The sequence below is a fragment of the Anguilla anguilla genome, chromosome 7 (genome assembly GCF_013347855.1).
Source record: "Anguilla anguilla isolate fAngAng1 chromosome 7, fAngAng1.pri, whole genome shotgun sequence".
NCBI lineage: Eukaryota > Metazoa > Chordata > Actinopteri > Anguilliformes > Anguillidae > Anguilla > Anguilla anguilla.
The window spans coordinates 14,426,055-14,451,676 of record NC_049207.1 but is presented as its reverse complement, the minus strand read 5'-3'; the positions used below and the strand labels follow the sequence as shown (position 1 = coordinate 14,451,676).

The 25,622-nt window shown below is 40.9% G+C and overlaps 1 protein-coding gene and 1 long non-coding RNA gene across 4 annotated transcripts; one reads left to right on the top strand and one right to left on the bottom strand.

Annotated features, from left to right (window-relative positions):
* Window positions 1–5,940: 5,940 nt before the first annotated feature.
* Window positions 5,941–14,126, bottom strand: LOC118232119. 3 transcript variants are annotated; one of them, XR_004766213.1, is made up of 5 exons: window positions 13,919–14,126; window positions 13,016–13,079; window positions 11,960–12,114; window positions 11,579–11,663; window positions 5,941–6,575 (listed from the first exon to the last, which is right to left on the bottom strand). It is a non-coding gene; the product is annotated as an uncharacterized LOC118232119 (long non-coding RNA). The 3 variants fall into 3 exon arrangements; XR_004766212.1 differs by having other exon boundaries at window positions 11,960–13,079; XR_004766211.1 differs by having other exon boundaries at window positions 11,960–14,126.
* Window positions 14,127–14,150: 24 nt separating this feature from the next.
* On the top strand, window positions 14,151–18,785 carry dusp6 (dual specificity phosphatase 6). Its single transcript, XM_035426755.1, has 3 exons — window positions 14,151–15,144; window positions 15,463–15,897; window positions 17,034–18,785. The coding sequence occupies exons 1-3, from the start codon at window positions 14,745–14,747 to the stop codon at window positions 17,348–17,350; spliced, it is 1,152 nt and encodes a 383-aa protein (XP_035282646.1). The 5' UTR covers window positions 14,151–14,744; the 3' UTR covers window positions 17,351–18,785.
* The last annotated feature ends 6,837 nt before the right edge of the window (window positions 18,786–25,622 follow it).

Sequence of the window (25,622 nt, the reverse complement as noted above, 5' to 3'; positions counted from 1 at the left end):
ATTGTATTATTGATTATTGTATGTAATCTGCATTGCATTTTATATTAAAATATGCTTGTAACGTGCTCTACATTAAATCCATTGTCTATACATTGTGCTATTCCTGCTGAATGGCAGAACATATTAGTGGAAGTGCCATGTGCAATGAAGGCCATTGCATTCTGAGAACAATCTTTCATCTACTTCGAAAAGTTAAAACAGGCAGCAAAGGAAGGGGGGGGGGCTGTTGCTTTTTTGATAATGACTATGCTAGACTATACTGCTTTATATAGTGCTGCAAAATAAGAAGTTCAGATTCCACACTGAACTGAATAACGAGGAGGAACAGATTAATCTGTGACACATTCATGTTTGCAGATGATCTGCCCCACTGAGCAATGTTTCGTGCAATGTCCTGGAGTACGATTTTCTGATTAGATGGTTATCAGACGAAATGCAATATCTGAAGAGAATCTGAGAATATTGTGTGAAGTGGAGCAAGCGCTGGATGACAACACAGCAGCTTTGTTTCCTTTGGGGTTAAACATCTCAATTTAACGTCACTTTTCTTTGCATTTATTCTCTGATCTCATATTTCTTCAGGAAGAAACAGGAGCACAGTGACACAGTTTTATATGTGAAAAATGTGTTGCATTATCAGAAAAATCATGGTATAAAATTCCTGGAACAGCAGGAAATTCAGTGTGATGTAGCTTAAAAAATGGAAAACGTAATTAAAAAATGGCACCAGCTCTGTCAAAAAAAAGGCAATATAAACTTTCATTATGCAGTGCTTATTATTTATGCTTTCTAAGTACTGCACAGATAAAAGATGTCAAAAATATGCATAATATAAAGACAAAAATTCAAACATCAGCTACTTTAGTGCAAAATAACTTTTAAAAAGCAAGTTTAAAAAGCTTTTAACAGGTTTTTAGGAGTTATTTTAAAGGAGAGATTGCGCAGCCCTGATACTCTCCAGTAGAGCAATCCATAATCTGGGGTCAAGCACCATAAAAGCTTCATTGCCCATTATTTTTAAGTAGGGGCTGAAGGGTCAAAGCAAACCCTTTCAGAAGATCTGAGCATTGCGGCAGACAAGGAGAGAGTGGCTCAGAAATGTTTCAGAAGGTTGTTAAAGTGACCAATAAAATCTACACGCGAACAGTAGTCAGTGTAGTGAGACTAAGACTGGAGTAACATGAAGACTCCTGCTTTAGTTCAGTCTGGCTATGGCATTCTGAATAAACAGGAGGAAAATAGATTATTGCCATTTAGGGGACAGGGGAAACAGGGTCAATCCAATTTTCGCCATGTTGTTTTGTCAATGTGGCTCACGCTGTCCATTGTTTTTTAATTTCTCTCCTCGTCAATTTGAACCCGATTCTCAGGCTTCACAGATAAAAGATGCCCTCGTAAGTTGAATGTCAGATTTTTTCTGTCCTTTTAAAAAAAAAAAAAATGAAATCAACGTTATAAGCCATTTCCTGTTTCTGCTTCATGGAGGAAGTGTGGGTACAGTCATTTTCTGGCACCAATGAGTACCAACGGAACTTCCCGCGTTTGTAAAGTTTTGTCTGGGACAGGACTGCAGCACCATGCCCTGCACGTTTTCGAAAGCCTCGGAACCTGCCACTCAAACACAGCTCGGGAAATTCAAATAGAGTCTGTTTATTAATGCACTGTGTGTGTCATGTAGGTGTGTGTCGGTGTAATAGAATGTAGACGTTTTAATGAGAGTGTGTGCATCTATTAATTGTTCAACATATGCATGATTGTGAGTGTGTTCATGCATGTTGTAAAGTGTGTCTACCTATTAGTATGTGCATGTGTTTATGTATGTATGAACGATAGTATCTGTTTTAATTATGAAGAAAACAAAGCTGGCTTTTGTCGTCAGTACTGTGTTGCACTTTCACAGACTTGTCTCCAAGAAACACCATCTATTGCGATGTGATGATCAATTGTGCAACACATTCATTTTGCTTGTGCATCTTCTCTTTTTTGTACTGCCAACACCCAGATCTTTGCATAGGAGAAGGAAACTAACATTTAATAACCTTTAATTGGGGTTATATTCTTAGAGTATATTTTTTTCTTGAAAAGAAAATCTCTAATATGATTAAATAGCATGCATTATACATGTACAGAAAAGAAAAGATATCCTACAGCAAATGTGGAAATTCAAGTTGTGAATGTGTTTACAGTCTCTTGGCCATCCCAAAATAAAATGGCATGGCATGAATAGGGTCATTGTATTGTATATTGTACAGCTGTATTTATTCAGCTGAAGCAGTTCAGGTGTAGTACCTTGCCTAAGGGCATATATCACCCCACCCAGGATCGAATCCTCCAATCTCCTGTGTATGGGATTCTGCATTGCTTCACTGCTGTTCTTACCAGCATATTGCACTGCCACCTCAACTGCAGTACTGCACTTTCACCATACAATGTGTCTGGAGGGGATTCGAGTCTGCATTGCAGAGAAAATTTGAGTGAAAGAACCACAGCGCCTGAGTCAATTCATCTGTAAAACAGTGTGCTTTCTTATCGGGCTCCACGTACAGTGTACAGGCTCAGTGAAACTAATTTACCAGATGTGTCTACCTGGAAATGTAAAGGCTAATGTTTTAATTTTGTTTGATTAATCTGCAGACTTTTAACACACCCATACTTTTGTCCATTTCCTGTCATTTACCGCTCCAAATGAATAAATGACTGACCCACTTGCCCTGAGGATAACACAGAGCTTTAATGGCTTTGGCGATTGTCTTTCCTTCATGGCTGTAAGCCAGGCACAGCACTTACTGGCTACTCATGGGTGAACCAAGCGGAGGCTAGTTTGTTGTCCTTCTGTTCAGCATACTCCAGGTGCGACAGGAAGACCCCTATACTGACAAGAACCCCAATGATTCAAAGTAACTGTCAATTCCTGCACCCCCTCCCCCCCAGCCCCCATGGATAATCCTCCCAGGTGATCCCAGCCAAGCCAAGATCCATTTTACATCTGATTGACAGCCCCTCTGCAAAGAGAAACCCCGCAAGGAGTATTTGGTACCCGGCGACCTGCTATGTCTTGAGATAAGCTGCCTCCCTCTCCCTCTTTCTCTCTCTCTAAGCCTCCCTCTTACATCCAGATTTCCTGTGTCCATCTGTCAACCATCCTTTACCAGAGAGAGAAAGAGAGATGTCTCTCTACTTTTTTAAGCTGGTAAAAGGTTCTTATAGCCATACAGATTCTTTGAACTTTCTGTTACCTTCCTGTCCCTGTTCTTGGCTCAAACACAATTTTTGCTGTGAGTTTGTGATGCCATAGTCAGGCGCCAGGAAGTGGAGAGTGTTTGTATACAGCCAAATCCTTCCAGAAAAAATCTCTCTTGTAAACCCATATCCTGAATCAAGCGATTAAAGGAAACATTCACTTCCTATTTTGTATATGAATAGCCATCAGTGCATGTTTGGTAGAAACATTTTATCCAATGAAAATAAGAAGTTAAAAATGCTATCATTCAGATTTGCTTAGACTGATAGGAAAATAAATTATTTTCCAGTTCGGGGTTGAGGGTTTATGCAATATCTTATTTACATTTTTTCTTTGAAATAAACTGAAAATAATATCTGAACTTAGACTATTAGTAGAACAAAGTGTCCTTTTTGGAACAGGCACCAGTTGGTATTTGACTTGTGATCCGAGAGTCAGTTTCAGTTGGATCAGAAATTGTTTTCTGTGAAGTGCTTTGTCTTAAGTAGCATTCGAGGCTTTTTAAGATGCATTTGCGCACAAGACCTCTGAACAGATGGACCGTTTTGATTGGATGAAAGAGTTTACTGTCGTAAGGACATATGGTCAATCTGCCATGGGGATGTGGCAAAGAGTGGTTAATGTGGAACATTTGGGTTTTTCTGCTAACAAGCTGACCGAGTTGAGCAATTATCGCCCACCAGCATTACATTATTGATTAGCTTAGCAGATGCCTTAACCAGGACAAGTTTCCTTTTTTTCCTGTTAAAAGCATATATACAGCTAGTGATGTACACAAGACATCCAGGTTATGTTCTGTGCTTAAGAATGCAATCTGCAAACTCTCACTCGCAAGGTTAGCCTCTTAACCTCTACAAGACACCAACTTCAAATGTGCCCTTGCAGGACTCTAACCTGGCAGCATGTCAGATATTTCTGTACCACCTTGCCTCAGTTGTTTACTGTGAATGTGTTGCTTTTGTTTCCTTCATATTATCAATATTTTTGTAATAACTAGGATATCAGGTCAAAATGAAGAACTTTTTAAAAACTGACTGAATGACTCACAATTAATGTTATCCTATTATTAACCATTGTTATAAACATTTGTAACCAATTATCTTTCTGTCCATGACTTGATGTTAAAAATGTGTAATTCTTTCCCATCATTGTTTTATTTAGGTCCTTAAAAGTATATTTTCTCTCTACTTGTATTTGATGAGTCAACTAATGTTGGAAGGTCCCATTTGATCCTTTGGATCCTTCTGAACAGTGTAAACAATAAAAATAATAGCTAGATTAATTAACAAGCACAAAGTGTAAACAAATTCCACATTTTTTAAAGGTTAATTGTTTAATGTGCGTGTGAAAAGTCTCAATACGAATTAACTAAAATGAATCATTTTTATTGGAGGTAATAAATCTGGCAACTTTGTTAATCATTTTCAAAACAGGTTCAGAAGAGTCACCAGTTATTTGGCTCGTAAATGTATTGCCTGTAGTGTACTTAATGGGATTAAAAGGGCTGCACATGACCGTGCTCTCAGTGTTTTGTTCTTCACCCTCCTTTCTAAGGCTTCTGAACGGATTTGGCTAATGCTGCTTACTGGAATCTAGATAAGTGCGTCAACAGTGTGACATGCATGTGACGAAGGGGTGACAATGGGGTGAAAGCATCCTCGAACACCTGGTCACAAGCATCACAGAGAAAACAGCGAAAGCCTGTTACCACAGAGATCTTCGTGGAGTGTCAGTGCTCACTGCATAAATGCGATTACATGAGAGAATTCTAAATGCCTAAAACAATAATATTTGTTGCATTTTTACTTTTACTTACAGCAACATGCCTGATCTTCCCAGTTTGAAAATGCACACAGTGCTAGTGATATCTGTCCAAAAATGCCATATGTAGAGTACACTTGAGTATGTGGGACAAACTCCAGACTTAAATTCAGAGAGAGAGAGAGAGAGAGAGAGAGAGAGAGAGAGAGAGAGAGAAAGAGAGAGAGATTAGTTGTCACGACTACATGCTCCACTCATGAAGTCCAGGGCCCTCACAGGCTTCTCACCACCTCATCTACAACACTTCATCATCATAGCTAAAGCTGACAGCCAATCTTGCACCATCGCCACATGTAATGTGTGGATGTGCAGTGAAAATGAACATTGGAATAAAAGGAGTAAAGATAAAATTGTTATGAGAGTTATACCCTGGTCTGCTCTATCCTGTTGCTCAGAGAAAGGTCTTAGTTCGCTTATGATTTAGAAAAAAACTAAATCTTATTATGCAATTAATCCCCCAGATCACCCTGTTCCAGGTTATAAAGGATTTCCTTGTTGCTGTTATCAAGTTACTAGCAATGCTCCCACACTGGCGACTCACGCACACAGCTGTGTGTTTGTGCTGCTATAGCACCCCCTCACAAGACAGGACACAGTGAACATGTTATCCTCAAGAAAGTCATGAGATCCAGTGAATGCTGAAGCTTTCTGTCCCTGAGCTGGCTGTCCTGAAAGACATTTGAAAGTAACTCCAAAAATTACTTTGAATTCATGTCAAAGTCATCACTGAAACTACAGTCAGGAATACTTCACATGAAAGCTATGTTTATAGCTTTCATGTGAAGCCAACAAAACAAAGAAGGAGCACATAAAGAAGAGCTCTACCTCACTTGCAGTCTACTTGCTCAAATGAGGACCCATTTCCAAGTCATGCCCCAGTAATGTTTTAATGTTGATATTATTATTTCAGTACCTTGGCAACCCTTAGCATAACATACAATGAAATACTTATTGGCACAGCACTATTACAGGGTGGGACTGTTTAAAAGCACTTAGATTCATAGTTTACAATGTCAAATTCCACTTCAACAAACATTAAAGTTAAGCATTAAAAATTAAATGATTACTATTACCCACCATACCTTACTGATCTACCCAACAGACAGTTGTTTATCTTAACAGGTCATTATAGGTCTGTTGCCAGGTCCCAGCTCTATGCAGATTGGGAAATCCAGGGTGTCCACCTGGGTGTGTGCCTCATCCCTTCATTTCTCCATCAGGTCTCAGCCAAACCATGTGTTCTACACCAGCTGTTGACAAGCACAGACGTCGTAATCTTTCCACAGGAAACTGAAACTTGCCCAGAGATGTTAACGCGGTCTGATCTCTGGCGATGACACCGATTGATTGGCGTGCGTCGTGGTCGGTGGCACCGTGCCAACAGCTCACGTTTTGCCAGAGGGGGTCGGAGGAAGCTCAGCCGCGCTGTCACCGGGGACGGGTGGGAACCTTTCCGGCCGCCTTGCGCAATTACTCAGAGGGGCGGGAGGATGTGGCACCCCACAGAGCCCTTCTGCCGGACACCAGAGAAAAAAAAACCCTGCAGCATTGTAATTACACTGCTCCGGCCACAGTCGCACAACAAACCCATAATAACCGTCATCTAGCCTCCCAGTGATTACGGGCTGGGACCGCTACCCAGCATGCGCTGGGGCCGGGGGTGGTGTTTACAAATTCTTTCCATATTTTAGGATCATTCAGAGCTCTGTAGGGAAAACAGGGTATGCACAGTATGGGGTCTTGGAAAGGCCAAGCCGTCCTGCATGTGCCAAGAATCTCTCATGGATTCACTTCCAAATATGAGATGGGAACACACTAGCTCAGCTGGGAATATAGTATAAGCAAAAAGCTCCTTATTTAGGGGCATTTCTGACTACAATTATTTTTATAGAAAGTGGTAGTACATTCATTTAAATGTATTTCATTTACTTTATGTATTTATATATGTATCTATTATTGTTGCTCTTCTTAATATTAATATTATTAACGTTGTTATTATTATTATTATTATCTTGTACTTTTTTGTTTACTCATAGATGTGAAGGTTATGGTCCTGTTTATTCTGTTCAAGGTCTCTAGGCCTCGCTTTAATTTGGATTTACTGCCTTGACCACTTACCAAACTAACAGATCTCATTTGGACTGCTGTCTTCCTTTTGACCTTAAAATTTTTGATATGATGCATATAGACCCCTACCTATTATTACTGCCTTCCTCTTAACTTGGTTATTCCACCCTCCACGTGCATCTTCAGCGGGTCAAGAGGCCAATATATTCACTTGTTTATTGAAGCTATTTGGCGGATGCACATCACCATCCTTTTCCTGTTATTAAGCACTACACACACTGGAATGCATCTCTGTAGGGGCCACAAGGCCAATCAAAGCCCTGCTTCAGTGCCTCAGAGCCAATAGAAGGCCCAGACGTCAGGACACAAGAGCATTCCATTCACAGCGCAAACAACATGACAATAGAGCAATGAAGCCTTTTCCAAACAGGCATGTCAACAAAATACCACAAACTGTTAATACAATGACACTGAGAAGCCAGTGATTCAGGACAACTTTCATGGGCCCTTGGTTCAACGATTTTATGAGATTTTTTAACAGGAAATTATGAAACTGATTGTACAGTCAGACTGGATATCTTTTCTCCTTGACATAAATGTACAAGGGTCGAGAGACCTTTATGAAAACAGAACCACTTACATAGGTTTTTTTTTTGGCTTGGAAAGCACCATGTTCTAATGACTGTGAACACTGCAGTTTGACACAATGTCATTTATCTGTGACTCATCCGTAGCTTCTCAAATCCAGTGATTACACATCTCTGTGAACATTTTTAAGGCCATAATTACATGGACAGGATGACCTGGAACAACATAATCTTGCAAGTGCAGTGGTATGAAATGCAAACAGTGACAGACAGCAGGAAGAAATGAAATGTTTCCCCTGACAAATGAAAAACTGGAATTGAACGAATTAACAGCATATTTGTGTCTACGACTCATAACGAAACTCCCACCGGGATGTGCGTGCGTGCGAGAGAGAGAGAGAGTGAGAGAGATAAAAACACTTTTTTTCAAGTGAATAGATACAGGCTAAATCTGTGGCAGGGAGGGAGGCAGGAGCAGGAAGTTCCCTGTGACTGGGGCGGCAGGAAGAAAGCCACAACACTGTTGACCTCTGACCCCCAAAGGAACACAGCTTCAGACAAAGGCCCACCCCGACAAAGGCGACGGATGGCCTACAGAGACAGGCTGATCTGGTCAACTGATAAAAGCGGAGCAGTGATTGTCTCGTTGGCTCACAGACCTGGGACTGCTCAGCTAGCTGCAAGAGCAACTCCACCCAGCAGCACAGGAAGGCGTGCTGTCAGAGAATGGAAATAACAGGTTCCTGACACAGGAAGTGAGCCCTGTCCCATGAGCCACTGGAACTGCTTGTTCAGCCATGAAGGTGAACCATTTCCCACAGTTTCATTTGAATAGATTTGGATAGATAACTGAAACTCTATCAGTCTAATGAAGAAAGCGCTCCTTCCCTTGTGTAGGGAAACGCTTGTGGTAAGGTGTACGCTCGTACATTTGTATTAATGTAAATACGTTATGCAAATGTTGTTCTTGTTTCATGTTTTGCTCAGAATGATTCCTTGTGTGTTGTAATGACATAAGGAAGGCTTTTCTGTGTTATTGGTCAACACCTTGCTGTGGGAGCTGAATGGGTGTGGGCTCTTTGTGTTGAGTCTTATCTTAAATGTATTGACGTGCACTCTTTGTTTATTTTCCATCTGTGGCTGAGTATTTTACTACCTAGACCTGCGCCAGTCTGCGCCAACAAACCTGCAGTTCACTGCTAATTGAACACCAGTGAAAAAACTAAACAATAAATTGTTGCTAAGCCATGTTCTGTCTTGCAGTTAGAAGCACTCTAGTAGGAGTCTACAGGTGTTGTGTTCTTCCTGAAATGTAATCATCCTCCCCATAAGCAGAACAAAGTCTTATCTCATGGGTCTTGGGACTGGATTCCTGCAGTGAGGGATTTTAACAGACTGTATCTAAATTTACCTCACCCAACCTGACAGGGAATCAACAAAATACAGTACTTATCTGTAGCCCGCACCCCTGCCTCCCTACCTCAAACATCCCCCCAACCCCTGAAAATCCCCATTCCCACCACGGTTTTGTGGCTGAAGTCTTAACGTAGTTCACAGACCAACACAAACATAGCGCACTTATTGAGACACGGCCCTTTCACCAGGCTCTGTTTGATAAATTACTACAATTTATCAAAATGATATGATGATGATACAAAATAATAAAACTGTAACTTTGTTCAGAAATATGTACAAAGTATATTACAGAGCTTATCTCTCATTGTTTCATGCTGTTGGTACAGGAAGGAGATACATAGGTAAGACCTGTGCGAGACAGCACTAAACTCTCTTCCTGAGCAGGAATGCAAACAGCAGGGGTCACCTTTTGCAGTGCTGGGGGGGGGGGGGGGGTGGGGCTTTTGTAGCAAAAACAAAAGTCGCCATTTAGATACAGGCTGTAAATGCCTTAGAGCAAAGAGGGAGCTAATTTGATTAGCCTCTTTGAAAAGGGTGAGAGAGAAAGCATTTGAACCTCAAAAGAAATAGTGTGGGCCCATGCACAGGGCGGGTCGCACAGGCGCACCACCGTTAGCCATGCCAGGCAGTAATGCATTTCCAATAGGGGGGCGGGTAATGACCTGCAGAGCTAAAGTGCTCCAGTCATACAGGTGACATTTCTCATGTTAAGTACTCTGAAACTGCACACACCTTCACTTGCAAAGCCCAAAGGCTACGCATGTAAATGGAGAAGAAAGAACAGCATTTTAGCGCACGGCTACTATAAACAGGCACAGGTTTCTCTGTCTGGCAGCACAGTCTTATTGGCAGTGGTGTCTTTTACTTTTTTTTCTGTCTATGTGCATGTAAATGATTAAACAAAAACGAAGAACACATCAAACACTTGGATCTATGCAGTGTAGCTGGAGCACCCTCACTCACTCACTTCATTCTGAAGGCAAATAATGGTTCTTTGATGGTTGGGTTTCTGGTGATTACATTTTTCTTTATTTGCAAATAAAAAAGTCTCCAAAAATATGAACAATAAACATCAAAAGCAAAGTGTTAGTTTACTCCGAACTTTCAGAGTTCCACTGCTGAAACACAGACACATCAGCATTTTCTTTGGAACAATCTTTGCAACAGCAGAGATCCCATGTTCACAATGAGCTACACTGAGACTTTCCTGAAACCCGGCAGAAAAACAATTACATTTTTCTGGCAGAAAAAGTGTCTTGGATGACAAACACATTTTGCAGTAAAAATATTTTTTTTAAAATATTATTTTATTTTAATTGAATGTCCCTTGTAGTGTTGGTTTCATATTAACATAGTATAATATATGGTTCTTCAGATAAAGACCAGAAACTTGTGTCCCCTACAGGTGTCTGGAGGATATATAAAATGGATTATCAGAAGCTGGGGTTTAAGAGCGACTCCTGATCTAATCAGATCCTGTGCTGGGGAAACAGTTGAAGGTGCTTTATTACCTCAATATTTCTCACCAGGTGAGAGAAACCTGATTATACTCCCAGATTCATAGTGGGACAGGGAGTGACCATAGCAAGGCCACATTCATACCATGTCTGGTGACAAACATAAACCCTGCTTCTGTTGGCACAGGAAAGCCCTCTGACAACATTTTGGATTCTGTGCTATTTAAATTAAAATGTTTTTTTTTTAATGTACATGTCATGTGCTTATTTATTGTCACAGCACAATACCTTGATTTAAACTGCAGCATTCACTTTATTTATAACCTTTAGCATTTGTGGTGGAAGTAAACATCAGCAGGTAGCTACATGGTTAACAACAATCATAATGGCAGCATTTCCATAGTCACTGTCAACACTGCATAAGCATGAGAGGACATTGCTGGAATATGATCTGCAGCATACATGCTTGTGTGTGTCAACTCTGGAATTTAGGATCCAGAATTGCGCATAAACATTAGCGACTGAGTCCATCAAAGTGTTTATCAGGCCAAATGAACACCTGTCTCCCTGCAGACACAAGCCTGAGAACACTATCCTCACACACCCTGACAGGAAAGTCCCAGCTCGAGGTTACAAAAGAAAATAATACCTCATATGGCTTAACCTGTCTTCAGTCATTTCCGATAAATGAAAACGAGGAATAAGACAACCACCATTCAGGTCCTTTTACTGCAACTGCTCAAACTGTGTAAACAGTAAACAGTAGAGTGCTTTTCACATGTACACCCCTTTGTGAGTCACGATAAAAAGACAGGAACAGGTGAACGCCCTGAACTGAGCCTTATAATTATTCTAGAAACATCAGAGGCACAGCTGACCCAGATAAGCCCTGATCACGGCCACATGTATTTCTAATATCCAGGAGAGTCGCCTCCTTCCAGGAGTTTACCAAAGGGCCAGGTGAGCTTCGGTGAGAGAAAAGGTCCTACCTGTGCCATTTACACCAGTGGTGCATCTATCGAGTAGCCAACAGGAACGCTCATTTGGCATGTACTCCTGACCACTGGTAGTGCTCTTGAAATTAGTTTGAAGAGACAAAATAAGAGGAGACATCAGGAAGGACATCAAATGCAAATGAATATCAGTTTCATGTTTAGGACCAACATGCACCGAAGAAATACTGATATATCCAATTGCCATAAATATCCAAACATAACATATATCTGATAACAACTGCAGTGTACATACTTGAGTACAGAATTCAGTGTTTATTACTAGCCCCCCTATTATTTTGTAATGTAATAACATTAATTATGTTTGGGAACAACTGACTCCGGAAATAAATATCGACTCAAAACAGTGATACATACATCATACATAAATATGTCTCCTCAGTGCTGTTCCTCCATTTCACACATGTGGTGCTGCTGTTGGAATCATTATGAAAAGGACAAAACCAGAATCATCCGTAGTTCGTACTCCATAAAAACCACAGGCTGGGGGTGAAGCAAAGTTATTCACACTCCTGATAAAAAGGAACAAAAAAGACTATATAATAAATCATGCAAATATTGAGCAATATTTGAATTCTCAAACATGTGGAAAACATCCTACTTCCTGGGATTCAACCAAAATCACATTTTTCTGAAATTATACATTTATTTCTAAAAAAGTAACTGTTGTGAACCCTAACCATCCATAGTGCTCATAAATATATACTGTACACTCTATGATAGTGAAGAATGGATTTGATATAATGTTACCTTATTTTTATACCCATGGGAACAGGAAGCCATGGTAGGCCACAATAGAGCTCCCTAACATTTACATGAAATATCATGTGAATGCACATTTATTTTTGCTGGGTTTTGTTTAGTAGAATTATTAGGGCTGTGGATAACCGTGACATATCTTTTTATAAAATAAAAAAACAACATTATATGTTCAAAATAGTACATTGTCTGTATTGTCTGTTTCATTTTATCATGTGTAAATAATTTTTGATGGTACTGTACATGGGTAACAGTGAATTTGTTATTTTGATTAGCTGCTAGCTGCCACTCTTCCCTGACTTTCGTGTGGGCATAAGGATTTTGCCACTTCTGGACAAGAACATCATGTCTAGGAGGACCTGTGATGCTGAGAAAGATAACATCTCAAAATTTTTGGTGTGTGACCGAGATAATTATTCAGATGAATAGCCATTTTCTTCAAGTAAAACTTCCATTTTAAATAACTATGCATTTAGACACTACTGCTTCTTTTATTAGCCTACAACAGATATTACCATTCGTCATACATGAATTGAGGATTAAATCTTGGCTGGCCTCTGTCTTGTGTAGCCTATTACATTATGCTCGAATAGTTTGTACAGTTTATATCAAAGTAAGCCAGGATTAACAGTTTTTTTTTCTTGATTCACACACCTTAGTAATAAAGCACCACCCCCGCAGACTGCAGCCCTCCAGTTAGCCCGCAAGCGAGTCGTGCCTGGATAGGATAGAAATAGCCCCACCATCATGCTGGTTGCTATTGCCGACTGCCCACGCGCCCATACTCGGAAAAAGAAAACAACTTCAATTTCCCTCTGTTAGAAGTAACGTCGATTTACGCAATAGAAATCTCTGTTATAAACCCTCCAAACGCTAGCGAGTCTTAAAACTGTTTCAATTTCAACACAAATCAATATCTTTGAAAAGACGGTCGTTCATAAAAGCCTAATAAATATTTGTGTTTTCAGTTCGAATGCGTTTAACATTTTCTAAAATTGGCCCGTAGAATAAGTTATGTCTAATATCGTAGATTGTTCATACGGAGTTCCCCTCAATGTGCAGGCTATCTGTGCGTTTTGCATAACCAAAGAAAACAATTAAATATTTAAGTAGCCTAAGTTAACATCAAACTGGAAATCAAACGCTATCAATGCGTAAATGTTCAGAATGAAAAAAACGAACAGCACTCGAACAATTGAACGCCATGTATTATTCCCACGGCCAAACTTAATTAAACGGATAGGCCGGGCCCGATATAAACCTGTTTATGCTAAATGCACTAGGAGAAAACATTTAGATGTTTGCCATAGAACCAAAACCATACAGAATACGGGTGGCAAATAGTCTATCCTTGAGCGAAATACAGTATTTCAGTTAGACTCTTGGTTTGATTCGAAATTGTATACCCTACTGTAGGCTATGTAACCTATGTGAATTACACAACCTAGCAGCACTGGGCTACGTAGACAACTGCGTGCCCAAACCTGTAATGCCACTTCGTATTTAGCTAACCCAGTGGAAACATGAGAACGGGGTAGGATATATCAGTAAAAATACCACATTGCTTCCTCTTGCTGCAGTGGAACCGTTGTCACAGTTTCTTTGCACTCATTTGATCCGGAGCGGAAATTCTTGTCCGTTTTTTGTGAATGACAAACTTATTAACAATTCATCAACACAGGCCGTTCCATCCGGTCCCGTTTCCACAGCAACGAGCTGTTGGAGTGCTCTCATTGGCTAGCCTGCGTGGTGTATCCATTGAAACGTTCCATGTTAGTATCCATTCAAGAGCTTGCCGCGGCCGAGAGTTCATGGGAGAGAACGACGCGTTAGCTATTCTAGACAGGACGTAGCTAGGCTATTCTGCACGAAGAATCGGAACGTTTCACAATTTATGAAGACATAGCTATTTGATCTGCATTTGGGAAAAAACGAAAACATAAACACGGAGCCGCGGATTTTAAAACCTATATTTTAGCCTACCTGTATGGACTGCTATTATATAACAGGAGCACAGCGTCAATTCGGCGCTACCTTCAGTGAGTCATTGATAAACGCACTGGCATTTCTTACAGCCATCTGAATGAGTTCTGTAGAGCATTCGATCATTTACTAACGAATATACACGTTGGTTTTCGTGCATTTAAATTGCGCTAGCAGGACAAGCGAGAGTGACGTTAATAGTCTTTCAGACGTTATCTTCGGTTTTCAGAATAAGACGAATTCATTTTTTCTGATATATTTTTGTGAATGGTTACGCTGTGATTACTTAAATGCGTTTGTCATTGCTATAAGGTGTAGAACCTCCATGCTGTTCTGCATTTGTTAAATAGACTACACTAGACAGTTCATTTTTAAGCCTTGTGTCAGGGTTTTCTCCCTAATGCTAGATAAGTTCAAACCCGTTCATTTCGATTCCGTAATGGCGATCAGCAAGACAGTGGACTGGCTGAAAGAACAGCTTCTGGCGCGCAGCAACAGCCTGCTAGTGATGGACTGCCGAGCTCACGAGCTGTACGAATCCTCGCATGTTGAGACTGCGATAAACGTGGCCATTCCGAGCCTCATGCTCCGGCGACTGAAGAAAGGCAACCTGCCCGTCAAATCTCTTCTAGCCAACGGGGAGGACAGGGAGAAATTTGCCAGAAGGTGCAAGACGGACACGATCGTGCTTTACGACGAGTATAGTCGGGAGTGGAACGAAAATGTTGACGGGGGCTCGGTGCTGGGATTGCTGCTCAGGCGGATGAAAGACGAAGGTTACAAGGCTTTTTATCTGGAAGGTATGTGGGCTAGCTATACGCACTAAATACATGCAAACAAATTTGGTACATTTTAATTTTTGCCAGTTAACGACGTTTCTGTGCATTACACTTACTACTGAAAATTGTATGCCTTCATCTGCTCTGATGTGTAGGCCTATCGAACGTTAATGGATAGCATAACTGACATTGTAGTGTAAACTTACGGAATTAGTTTTTATGGATATATCTTTAATGTATTACTTAAATGGTGTTGCCAAATATGTAGGCTAGGCTACATTTACAGCTTGGAACTGAAGCTTTGGTTTACTCATCTGACGAATAATGTATTTCCTGCAGGGGGCTTCAGCAAATTTCAGACAGAGTTCCCTGCCCTGTGTGAGACGAATTTGGACAGCGCTTCCAGCAACAGTTCCCCCACGGCGCAAGTCTTGGGGTTAGGGGGACTACGGATAAGTTCCGACTCTTCAGACATTGAATCTGACATCGATCGTGACCCTAACAGCGCAACCGACTCGGACGGAAGTCCACTATCAAATCCTCAGCCTTCCTTCCCGGTGGAGATCTTACCGCATTTATACCTGGGCTGCGCAAAAGACTCCACAAATCTGGACGTTTTGGAAGAATACGGCATCAAGTACATTCTGAACGTCACACCGAACCTGCCCAATCTATTTGAGAATGCTGGGGAGTTTAAGTACAAGCAGATCCCCATCTCCGACCACTGGAGCCAGAATCTCTCTCAGTTCTTCCCCGAAGCTATTGGCTTTATTGGTAAGCACACACTGCGACCGTTTTAAACTACCGTTGTATGCTACAGACCTGACTTTTCGCATCGTGTGAGGCCTGTATAACACAGAAGATGGAAACCATTTTGAATGAATAAATACAATTATAAATCGGCCATATCAAATAAAGACATCATTTAATTGTGAATTTGAAAAAAAGAGCACTTAAAGTCGTAACGGCACATTTTATCTCACTGTAATAATTACAAACTGTAGCCATATGGTCACTAAATCTCATTAATAAGATAAGGCCTCCTGGGGAAGTGCTTAACTACTTGTCCTGCAATTCAGATTAATGAAGGTGTCCCCTAGTAGTACTGCACTGCAGCCATTTAAACAACTTGTTGAGGGGTGGGGGTCGTGATTAATGTAGAATTACCTGGAGAATGGCTTGGACTCTGCTGGTGGCATCTCACCTTTTGTAATTGTGTTTATCCCAGGTTAATGTGTATGGGGTGCTGCAACGGCTCATAATGAATTTGCACAAAGGGGGGAGGGGAGGATGGGAGTGTGACAGTAATTTGAATCCAGCAGGAAGGAATTTAGACTGCAAGCAGCATAGAAAGTAATCTAGGGCACTGTGATGTTTCCTCAAACAAAGACGGCCATTTTCAGGGAATGTTGACATCCTGTTAGTCTTAATGGGCTGCCCACATGACTTCCTCTTTCTTTTAAGTGCCTGAATGGCACCATTGTCAGCCACAAAACAGTTGGAAGAATCATTTAATAGACCTCAATAGTCAATTCTAATCTCAGATACTCAAGGTCATGTTGAAGAATTTTTCTTTATACATGTTCACAAACAGAATGTGTGGATTTTTAACCATTTTGCATTATGCAGATTTGGCAGACTACAGTAATTTGAAACTTTCAGCACACACTTGGAGAGCTAGATTAGTATTAAATCACACCAGAGAAACAAATAATGTTAGTTTTTCTACTTGTTAGCTGGAGTTTTGGTCAATTTTTCTTTGTATAAAGATGATGAAAGCACAGACTTTGAGTATGTGGCTTTTTGTGTACAACACCATGTGACTAAACCTTTCTTCCTGTTGATATTTTAATCTAAAGAATTGTTGTATAGTTGTATTAATCATGCATTTGCTTGTTCTGTTTCTCCAGATGAGGCTCGTGGTCAGAAGTGTGGAGTCCTGGTCCACTGTCTGGCCGGCATAAGCCGGTCTGTTACTGTCACCGTGGCCTACCTCATGCAGAAGCTCAACCTCTCCATGAATGATGCCTACGACATTGTCAAGATGAAGAAGTCGAACATCTCCCCCAACTTTAACTTCATGGGCCAGCTCCTGGACTTTGAGCGGACTCTGGGCCTCAACAGTCCATGTGACAACCGCATGCCCCCCACCTCCACACAGCCCCTCTACTTTACCACTCCCACCAACCACAATGTCTTTCAGCTGGACCCCCTGCAGTCAACGTGAGGCTCCCGCGAAATCTGCTCCGACTCGGAGGGTGACCGCTCTTGAAATAATTTTTGTCTCCTGTTAAGAGGTCTTAATGGGACTGTCACAGTTGAGGTCTTGGTGGGATCGTCACAGTTGGATAACGCTGACAGCTGTGTGGCATAGTTTCTGAAGTGTGTGTGACCTGGCTAATTCCCAGGCACAGTCGCTAACCTGGGAGATATTATCGTACTCTCTATCTCATTTTCAATGAGTCTGACTTTCTGAATGTCAGATGATGCAATCAAAAATGGTAGTCGGTAGCATTTGAACCCATGGATTGGGGTGCCAAAGAGAACTGGTTGGCTTAACTGGACATATTTCTATGGACTTAGCACATGTACCTACAGACTCTTGTTCAGCCTGGGTGCACATTTTCTGTCTTCTGTGAAGACATTCCTGTGCCTGGGGTCTCAGCATCCCAGGTTATTGAGGGCACAGTATTTGCCACTCCATTTTATTTGTGTGGAGTTGTTTGAAATGTTTATACATATGTATATGTTAGATATTAAAGACTCAAGGGTAAAGCCTTGCTCTAGTAAGAGTGCAAGCAAGTGGGTACTGATGGTTTTTAAGTTCTACTCTATGTAAACCTGCATACTGAATATTGATCTTTATCATCATTTAATAAGCCAAAATATATAGGTTTTTCCAGATTTTACTTGTGTATATGTTTAATATATTTAATATATTTTGACTTCTTGCTTAATGTATGAATTCAATCTATAGCCCTTTCTTTTGCTTCTGCCCTCACCCCTCCACCCTGCCACAGAAAAGCTAGAATTCCCTAATTTTCATGTCTTAGCTCTGTACATACTATCCAAAAAGTTATCCTGCCACATTTTATCTGCAAGAAACCCCTCCTAGTTAATCTACCACCTCTGCTCACAGATGGACAAGTCCACAATAGATAGTAAAGGTTAGTTGGTCATGTCCTACTGTACTTTGGGGCTTTGGGAAGTGTGGTGGCTCGAGTTCAGGTTCAGATTGTGCATGTGACTGTAATGGTGTGGGAAGGGGCTTTGCTGAATACAGCTTTCTGCGACCCGGGATGATTCCTGGTCAGTTTATTTTGACGAGGGACCTGGAAAGGTTAATTAATGTTAGATCTTGGCAAAGAATTGGGAATGGTGTTTTCTTTGGAAACGCCGTAATTCTGAGAAGGCATTACCTCTTAATCCTTTCAAGGATGTTCTATAAAATGCAATTTTTGTTGTCAGAGGTTGTTGTTGGAGTGATGAACAGGGACTTGGGTGGGGTGATTTTTGGTGAACATGAGAAGGTTGACAGAGGGTCAGGGTTTCCAGCTGTAATTTTACCTATCCAATGAAGTGGAGTTCAAGGCATGGGATTCTTCTAAAGAATGTAAAGAGAAAATTAAGTTATTAATAAATTGCTATTTTGTCTATTCAGACATATCTCGTGTGTTTATTTCTAATGGAAATTATGGGATGTGCAGCCTTACAGCAGAAATGGTTGCCATTAAATCATTTTTGTTATTTTGTTTAGTTATTAGGAATGTTCATATTCATTTCGAGAATTGGAACTCATCACCCATTCCCACAGTATCTGTCACAGGGGTAGGAAAATCCGTTCCTGCAGGCCTGGGGGGTATTTCATGAACCAGGATTACAGAGTTAGCTGGATAAATGCGCCGAGTATAAGTCTTCGGCTGTCATTCATATATTTATGAAAAAATGTAGCTAAAATGTGAATTACTAAATGACTGAGCTAATTAAATAATCAAGAGGCATGAAATCCAGAAACAGATATGGCCCTCCTTGGACACACCTGATCTGTCAAAGCATTAAGCTCTGGCCCATAACTTCAATTATGTAAATCTGAAACACATATTTGTCTTTTGAACTATGCCACTCATTGTTAAAATGATAAGCTACACGTAAACATGTTTACTTTGGCTTGGGTAGATAGGGTGTGGAGTTCCTCATGCTGCATTTCCCCTTCCTCATTATGAAAACACGTGAAGCTGCAACCATCATCACCTGGCATGTTGTCTAGATCAAAATGTTCCCTGAGATCTGAGTCTACAAATTCCTTCCTGTCAAGTCCAACCTCTTGACAGAATAAGATGTGCAAAAGCAGTCCTGTCTCACATGCTGAAGAACTGGTTCCGCCAGGTGTTTCAAACCCTCTCAGGAGCACTTCCTGCTGATAAATACTTGGTTCTGTAGACCTGTGAAAAAGAGCACAAACTGTCAAAACAGCACTACTGGACTCTAAGAGGACCCCATATATAGGTTTGCCAGTATCTGTGAAAAGTGGAACTGAAGATTTCTCATTTAATTCAGAAGATTTTCTGTGCTATAAGCACAGTTATAAAAAAAATATAAGATTTTTCTTACCACTCTTAAAATAGGGCGTGTCTAGTTTTTAGTAGCAGTTTGCCCAACGATTAACTTGTAAATCACATTTTAGCCTGAAATGAAATAGAAAATGTTTGAAAATAAAACTAACATGAATGAATCCCCTGGGAAGTGCTTAGTTGGAAATAGCAAGCAGACATGAATGTAATGCAGCAGAAACACGTCCAATTTATAAATGCTTGGTATGTCCAACTAATCACTTTCCATGCTTTTATTTTCTAATTGCTCCAGGTTATGTGCATTTTAACATTCTACTAATTTTTAAAAATTTGTAGGAATATATCTCATATGTCTTATTTGATTGTGCAATCATGTGATTTAATATTAACGCTAGTAGTAAGTACTCTGAAAATCTAGTGATAATTATTTGTTTTATGTCATCCACACACCAGCAGGACATCTGTAGACGTTGGACTTCCTTAGACATCCAAGAATATCTGGGCTGGTAGAGCAACTTTTCTCACTTTTCAGCATCTATTGACAACCATGTTGATTTAAATTTTTGCAGGTAATTTCCGCTGATGCTTTTATACTTTAGGGTCCCAAAGACAAAAAGAACAGAACATTACATAATGAACAAAGAGACAGAACGTTTTGACCTGGACTAGGATCCAGTTATATTTGCCAGAAATAGCTTATTAGTAGCCTGTCTTGTAAAGAAGTGAAATGAGCTCTCCACTACAGTTCAGGGCCGACAGCTGAGTCACTGTCTATCTTTTGCCGCAGACTGAAAACACCTGCTTACACTGCATCTTGGTTCAACTATCACTGAATTACTCATGGCTTTACTGGGCCTACCAATCTTACATCTAACTACACCCTCAAACCCATTTACTCTTTAGAACACGAAATCCCCCACCTCCCTCTTGCCCCCATGAAGGCAATGAATTTTGTGTTGTAGGTTCATATTTAGTACGATCAGTTGTGACTGATCAATTGGCACCAGCAGTGCTTATTGCCTAAACCTTCATGTATGCACTTTTGTATGTTCCTTTGAATAAGAGTGTGTGCTAAATGGCAAATGTAAATGTCCAAGGCAGCTAACAAAATATTCAAATTCACCGAAGGATGAAAATGCAGCATGGAATTACTTTTACTTTGTTATCCGACTAGTTTGTTAATGTTAACAAGGTAGAGGTGTAGCCTAGGCCTATGTAGTTGCACTCAGTGCTGTTCATACAGCTAAATATTGTTGTTCTTATCTGGTAGCTAACTAATTAAAAATGCTAGCAAGGTAACCGGCTTTATCAGAATTTGTAATAGGATTGCCTATTTTTACAGCTAAAGCAAAAACATTTACAAGTGAAATCTTTCTTGCTGATTACTTTACTAGACAATACAATTAATTCATAACCACTGCACTTCACAAATGTAGGGATATTGTCAGTATTTGGATGGGCTAATATGCAACATTCACCACTCTATTTGACAGATAAATACAGATAGATACAGGATGCTTGTAAATAAGAAAACTGCTTGTAACTACAAACATATCAGTGTGACTGTTAAACATAGCCAATCCTATCTAGCCAGTAAATAATTTTTCATTGTTTATAATTTTTGGATAGTGATTTATTGGACAATTTTTCCCTCCCACCAAACAGCAGCGGAAAGGGGTTTACACAAGAGAAAACATTTCACTGCCCCCTGCTGTACTGAAGTATTTAGTGATTTTTGTCCTTGCAATGTGCAGGCATAAAGGCATACTGCCAGCATTTGGGTATCTATAAAAGGGAACTTGTGGGAGTAAATAGGTTAAATTAATATAAATAAAACCATAAGGATCCATTAAACCTGCATAATATAAGGTCATGCTCTACATATCCACAGGACCCTGTCACATCATCTTGTTTGAACTACCCTCCAAAATGCCAGAGAAAAAAAAAATAATACAGTAGAACATCAGCGACACAAACGTCAGAGTTATGGACTGACAAGTCATTCAGACAGGACATGAACATAAGCAGTTATGCATTTTTAGCTCCTTACTATATAAAAAATATATAGTAATTAAACTACAAAATATTCCCTTTGTTATCACTAATGCAAAAAAAAAGTAGGCATTGAGCTGAAACGAGTTATACTTTAATAAAAAAAAACCTAGAAAAACACCTCTCCCTCTGTAACTACATGCTAGGTCCATATAGAATTTGTGAGAGGGGAGTTGCTGAGGTTTATGTACCTCCACCATCAGACCTCTACAGCTCATCCAAAATGCTACTGCTCGCCAGATCTCCAATGTCCCCAGGCTCTCCTATGTTACTTTCTCTTTCGCCTCCCTCCACTGGTTACTGATATTGTCTCATATCAAAAAAAAATAAAAATGTGGTGCCAACCTAAGAGGAGAAAATAGAGAAAAGTATGGGGAAAAGACCTTTCACTTAGAAGGAAGTAGGTGTAAACATTGCAGAATTCAATCAGGCCCAGGACTGTGAACTCTTGAGCTTTTGCCCCAACTAAAATGGCTGTAGACAGCCCCGCTCTGATGCTCCCAATCATCCAGTGTGGGAGAACAGAGCACAATAATCCTGGCAGCCTGCCCTTACACTACCCACCATTAATTCAGTGGCAACAACGTCCATGCCTGTCATTTTGTAGCTACAGATATCTTGCAAGAGATTCACACCCCCCCCTAAGCAATTTCCTGTTTAGCTCAACCACCCCCCTGCATCTGTCTCTTTACAGATTATTAATCAGTCCTCCTCCCATGCATTGGTCTTATGTAGACCTACCAGAAAATTCTGTAGGCAGACTTTAATATAAGGGCCAGGTCACCAACCCTGCGGGCATACTCTATCCTGGTCTCCATTTGGGCCAGGTCCTGCCCACCCCCTTCTCTAGTGACTGCTCACACTGTTATGTGATGTCATTGCATCACTCAGAGCACAGGACATGTCATTCCATCACTGTTTAAAATAAACGGACTCAAGACAGGGTGCTAACTACAACTTTAATTTTCTTTTCCTGGTACAGCAGAATTGGAAGCTGCATGTCTCAAAGGGGGAGGGGGTATCTCATCAATAGGACCCAAACTTTGGAGGCATTATCTGTGGGGGTGAATCCTCAGTACAAGTCATCATGAACCCATGAGCACAGAAAGATTTGTTCGGTCTAGTCAGTGATAATAGCACATGATGGCTCTACCCATTGTGGGTTTCATGAATCCTTGTTTTTTAACAAGAACAGTCCCCACAAGGCACTGCAGTGACCAACACAATGGTATTCTGTTGCACATTAATCCCTGTCAAGCCATGTACTGTACACATGAGGAGGGGGGGTTTGGGGGTTACGCCTCTCACTGTTGGACTTGTGTGGGGGTGCATTAGCAAGTCTAATTACTGTTCAGGCCTTCATTACAGCAGACTGACCCGACGCCCTCTGACCCACCTTCTCCCTAACTGGAATGTGGCACACAAAGAATTCATGTGGTTATGCTATAAGAAAAAGCACTTTGTTTTTCCCATTGCTTGGCTCCCTTAGCTCTTCATGCTCTTTGGCTGTACAGTTTCAGTTGTGTAATGCGCACACTGATCCCTCTGTTCAGGTTCCTTTAGCATGGTGTGGTGTATGCTGTGGAGGGAACAGCTACTAAAGAATCTTTTCCACCCTACTTCCCGTTGTTCTCTTGCACATCTTCTCCCATCTAGCCTATATTATATCCCCCCCCCCAACAAAAAAGCCTCTTTACCTTCCCTTCCACATGTTAATTCCAGTGACAAAGGATTACCTGTTGTTGCTGTGTTACAGCCCAGCCTTTGCACTATTTTAACTGTTACTTGAAATGTTGGTGATTGACAAATGTAGGCCTTCTTTCATGCACTAATTGTAAGTCACTCTGGATAAGAATGTCAGCTAAATGCCAAAAATCTAAATGTAAATGTAAGATAGGAGAGGACAGCTATTACCTGCTATTCCATTTACATGCATGAAATATTGCCTACATGGCTGAAAATGATGCCTCACTCATGCCCAGAGCCAACCTGCCTATTCATCTGCCATGCATACAGTATGTCTCTGATTGCTTTAGGAAACACCACACACAGTATAGAGTTCATAGATGCACATTTTGTGCACAGGGAATATTTACAAAATATTGCTTTCAGCCCATAGCTTTCCACAACTGACTTCCTGCTTCCTCACTTGCAATAACATCTTAAGCAGAGGGAATGTGAAAAACACATGAGGAGAACAGGCCATTCATCTCTTTTACACTTGCCGTTACAAACCGAGAGTATCTAGAGCTTGCAATTTACCTATAACCTATAGTGTATCTAGTGCTCACCATTTACCTACAAACTTGCGAGTAACAGGTTCTCACCATTCACCTACAGTACTGTGAAAAAGTAATTCCCCGCTTCCTGATTTGAAAGATCTGAAGCCATTCAGTGTGACAAATATGCAATAATGGAGGAAATCAGGAAGGGGGAAATACTTTTTTCTCGGCACTGTACAAACTGGAGTATCTAGTGCTCACCGTGTTACTTCAAACGAGTATCTAGCACTGCATTCCAGCCTAGATGTGAACACCCTACGGTCCCTGCCTCTGAAACCGGCAGGTGCTTTCACACATTGACAACTCTTCATATTTGTATGGAATTTACCTTTTTATAATTTCCACCTGCTACCTTGTTCTAGTGACAAATGTCAACCTGAAAAATCCACTGTACTCCACTTACTTAATGCCTATTATGAATTTTTAAACCTCAATCTAATCCCCCTTAGGCTCATTTTACTAAGCTTGACTAAGATTAGATCTCTTAAGCTTTTCCTCTTAACTTTATATTTTCTTTTCTCTGTAGGTTTCTGCCCACTCCTGGATTCTGCTTACATCTTTTTGGATTACGTTAGCATCCTTCAAACTGTCAGCCAAACCCCCACCACCACCACCATTTTTGTATAATCTGCAAGTTTAACTGACATGCTTCCAAAGTCCCTATCAAGATGTATATGTTCATATGGAAAAGCTGAGGACTCACACGTTTGAAACAATGTGCTGCTTTCAGTCACACTCATCCTGGGCTTCACCTCTAAATATAGCCGTACCTTATTTGAGCCTTTTGTATGGAGGATAAGAGAGAAGAGAGGGCCTTAGTCACTCACAAAAGCAGCTCAAAACCCTTTGAATTGCACAGAACTCTCCAAAAACTGTGAATCACACTGTGCTCCCTGCCCACGCTGTACTGTGAAAAGGATTAAAATAGTTATTATCATTCAAAAGCTGTTGAAAATAAGGGGGGAGGGGGTGCTAAGATGAGACAGTGTGTTCAGCCCACACACAGCACTGTGCAGACCTGGTGTCTGAGGAAGCGTTTAGTCACACCGCCCACCTACTCTTCCAGGTCTGCTGCTCCGCGGCCTGGCGATTCCGTCTGTCCACAACCAGTCTGCAAAGCCAACACCCCACCCCCCACATTTTATCCAGAGGAGAGACAGGAATTAATTCCTGTATATGCAGATGCAATCATCTCTAATTGTTCTCTTATCAACAAGCAGTGCATCAAACAGCTTCTAACTCCCATTCAAAGGTGGTTGTTTAAGAGAGAAGCGCAGGACAATAATCCACCCTTCCTTTTGCCCTCTGCCCTCCTGCTTTTACAATGGGTGGTCGTAAAAGGAGGTGGGACGACAGGCACTTGATCTCCTGTGGGATATGTAAGGCCCTATTGCCTCCTTGCCCTATGGGGTGCAGCCAGGGTCAGGACTGGGTCAAAAGTTCAGCAGTGGTTGGGACCAGGTTAAGAGGTCATCATTAATTATTCAGGACGATGATGATAAGTTGCATTAGTTTGAAGTTGGGATGGAAAAGGGTAGCTCCCACCTAGCTGATGCATGACAGCCATAGGAAATTCAAAACACATGAACTACAT

Bases quoted from the DNA above. Each gene is read 5' to 3' on its own strand.
- dusp6 (XM_035426755.1), top strand. From the start codon at position 14,745: ATGCTAGATAAGTTCAAACCCGTTCATTTCGATTCCGTAATGGCGATC. The intron at 15,145-15,462 runs GTATGTGGGCTA...TATTTCCTGCAG, and splicing joins CAAGGCTTTTTATCTGGAAG to GGGGCTTCAGCAAATTTCAG. The intron at 15,898-17,033 runs GTAAGCACACAC...CTGTTTCTCCAG, and splicing joins CGAAGCTATTGGCTTTATTG to ATGAGGCTCGTGGTCAGAAG.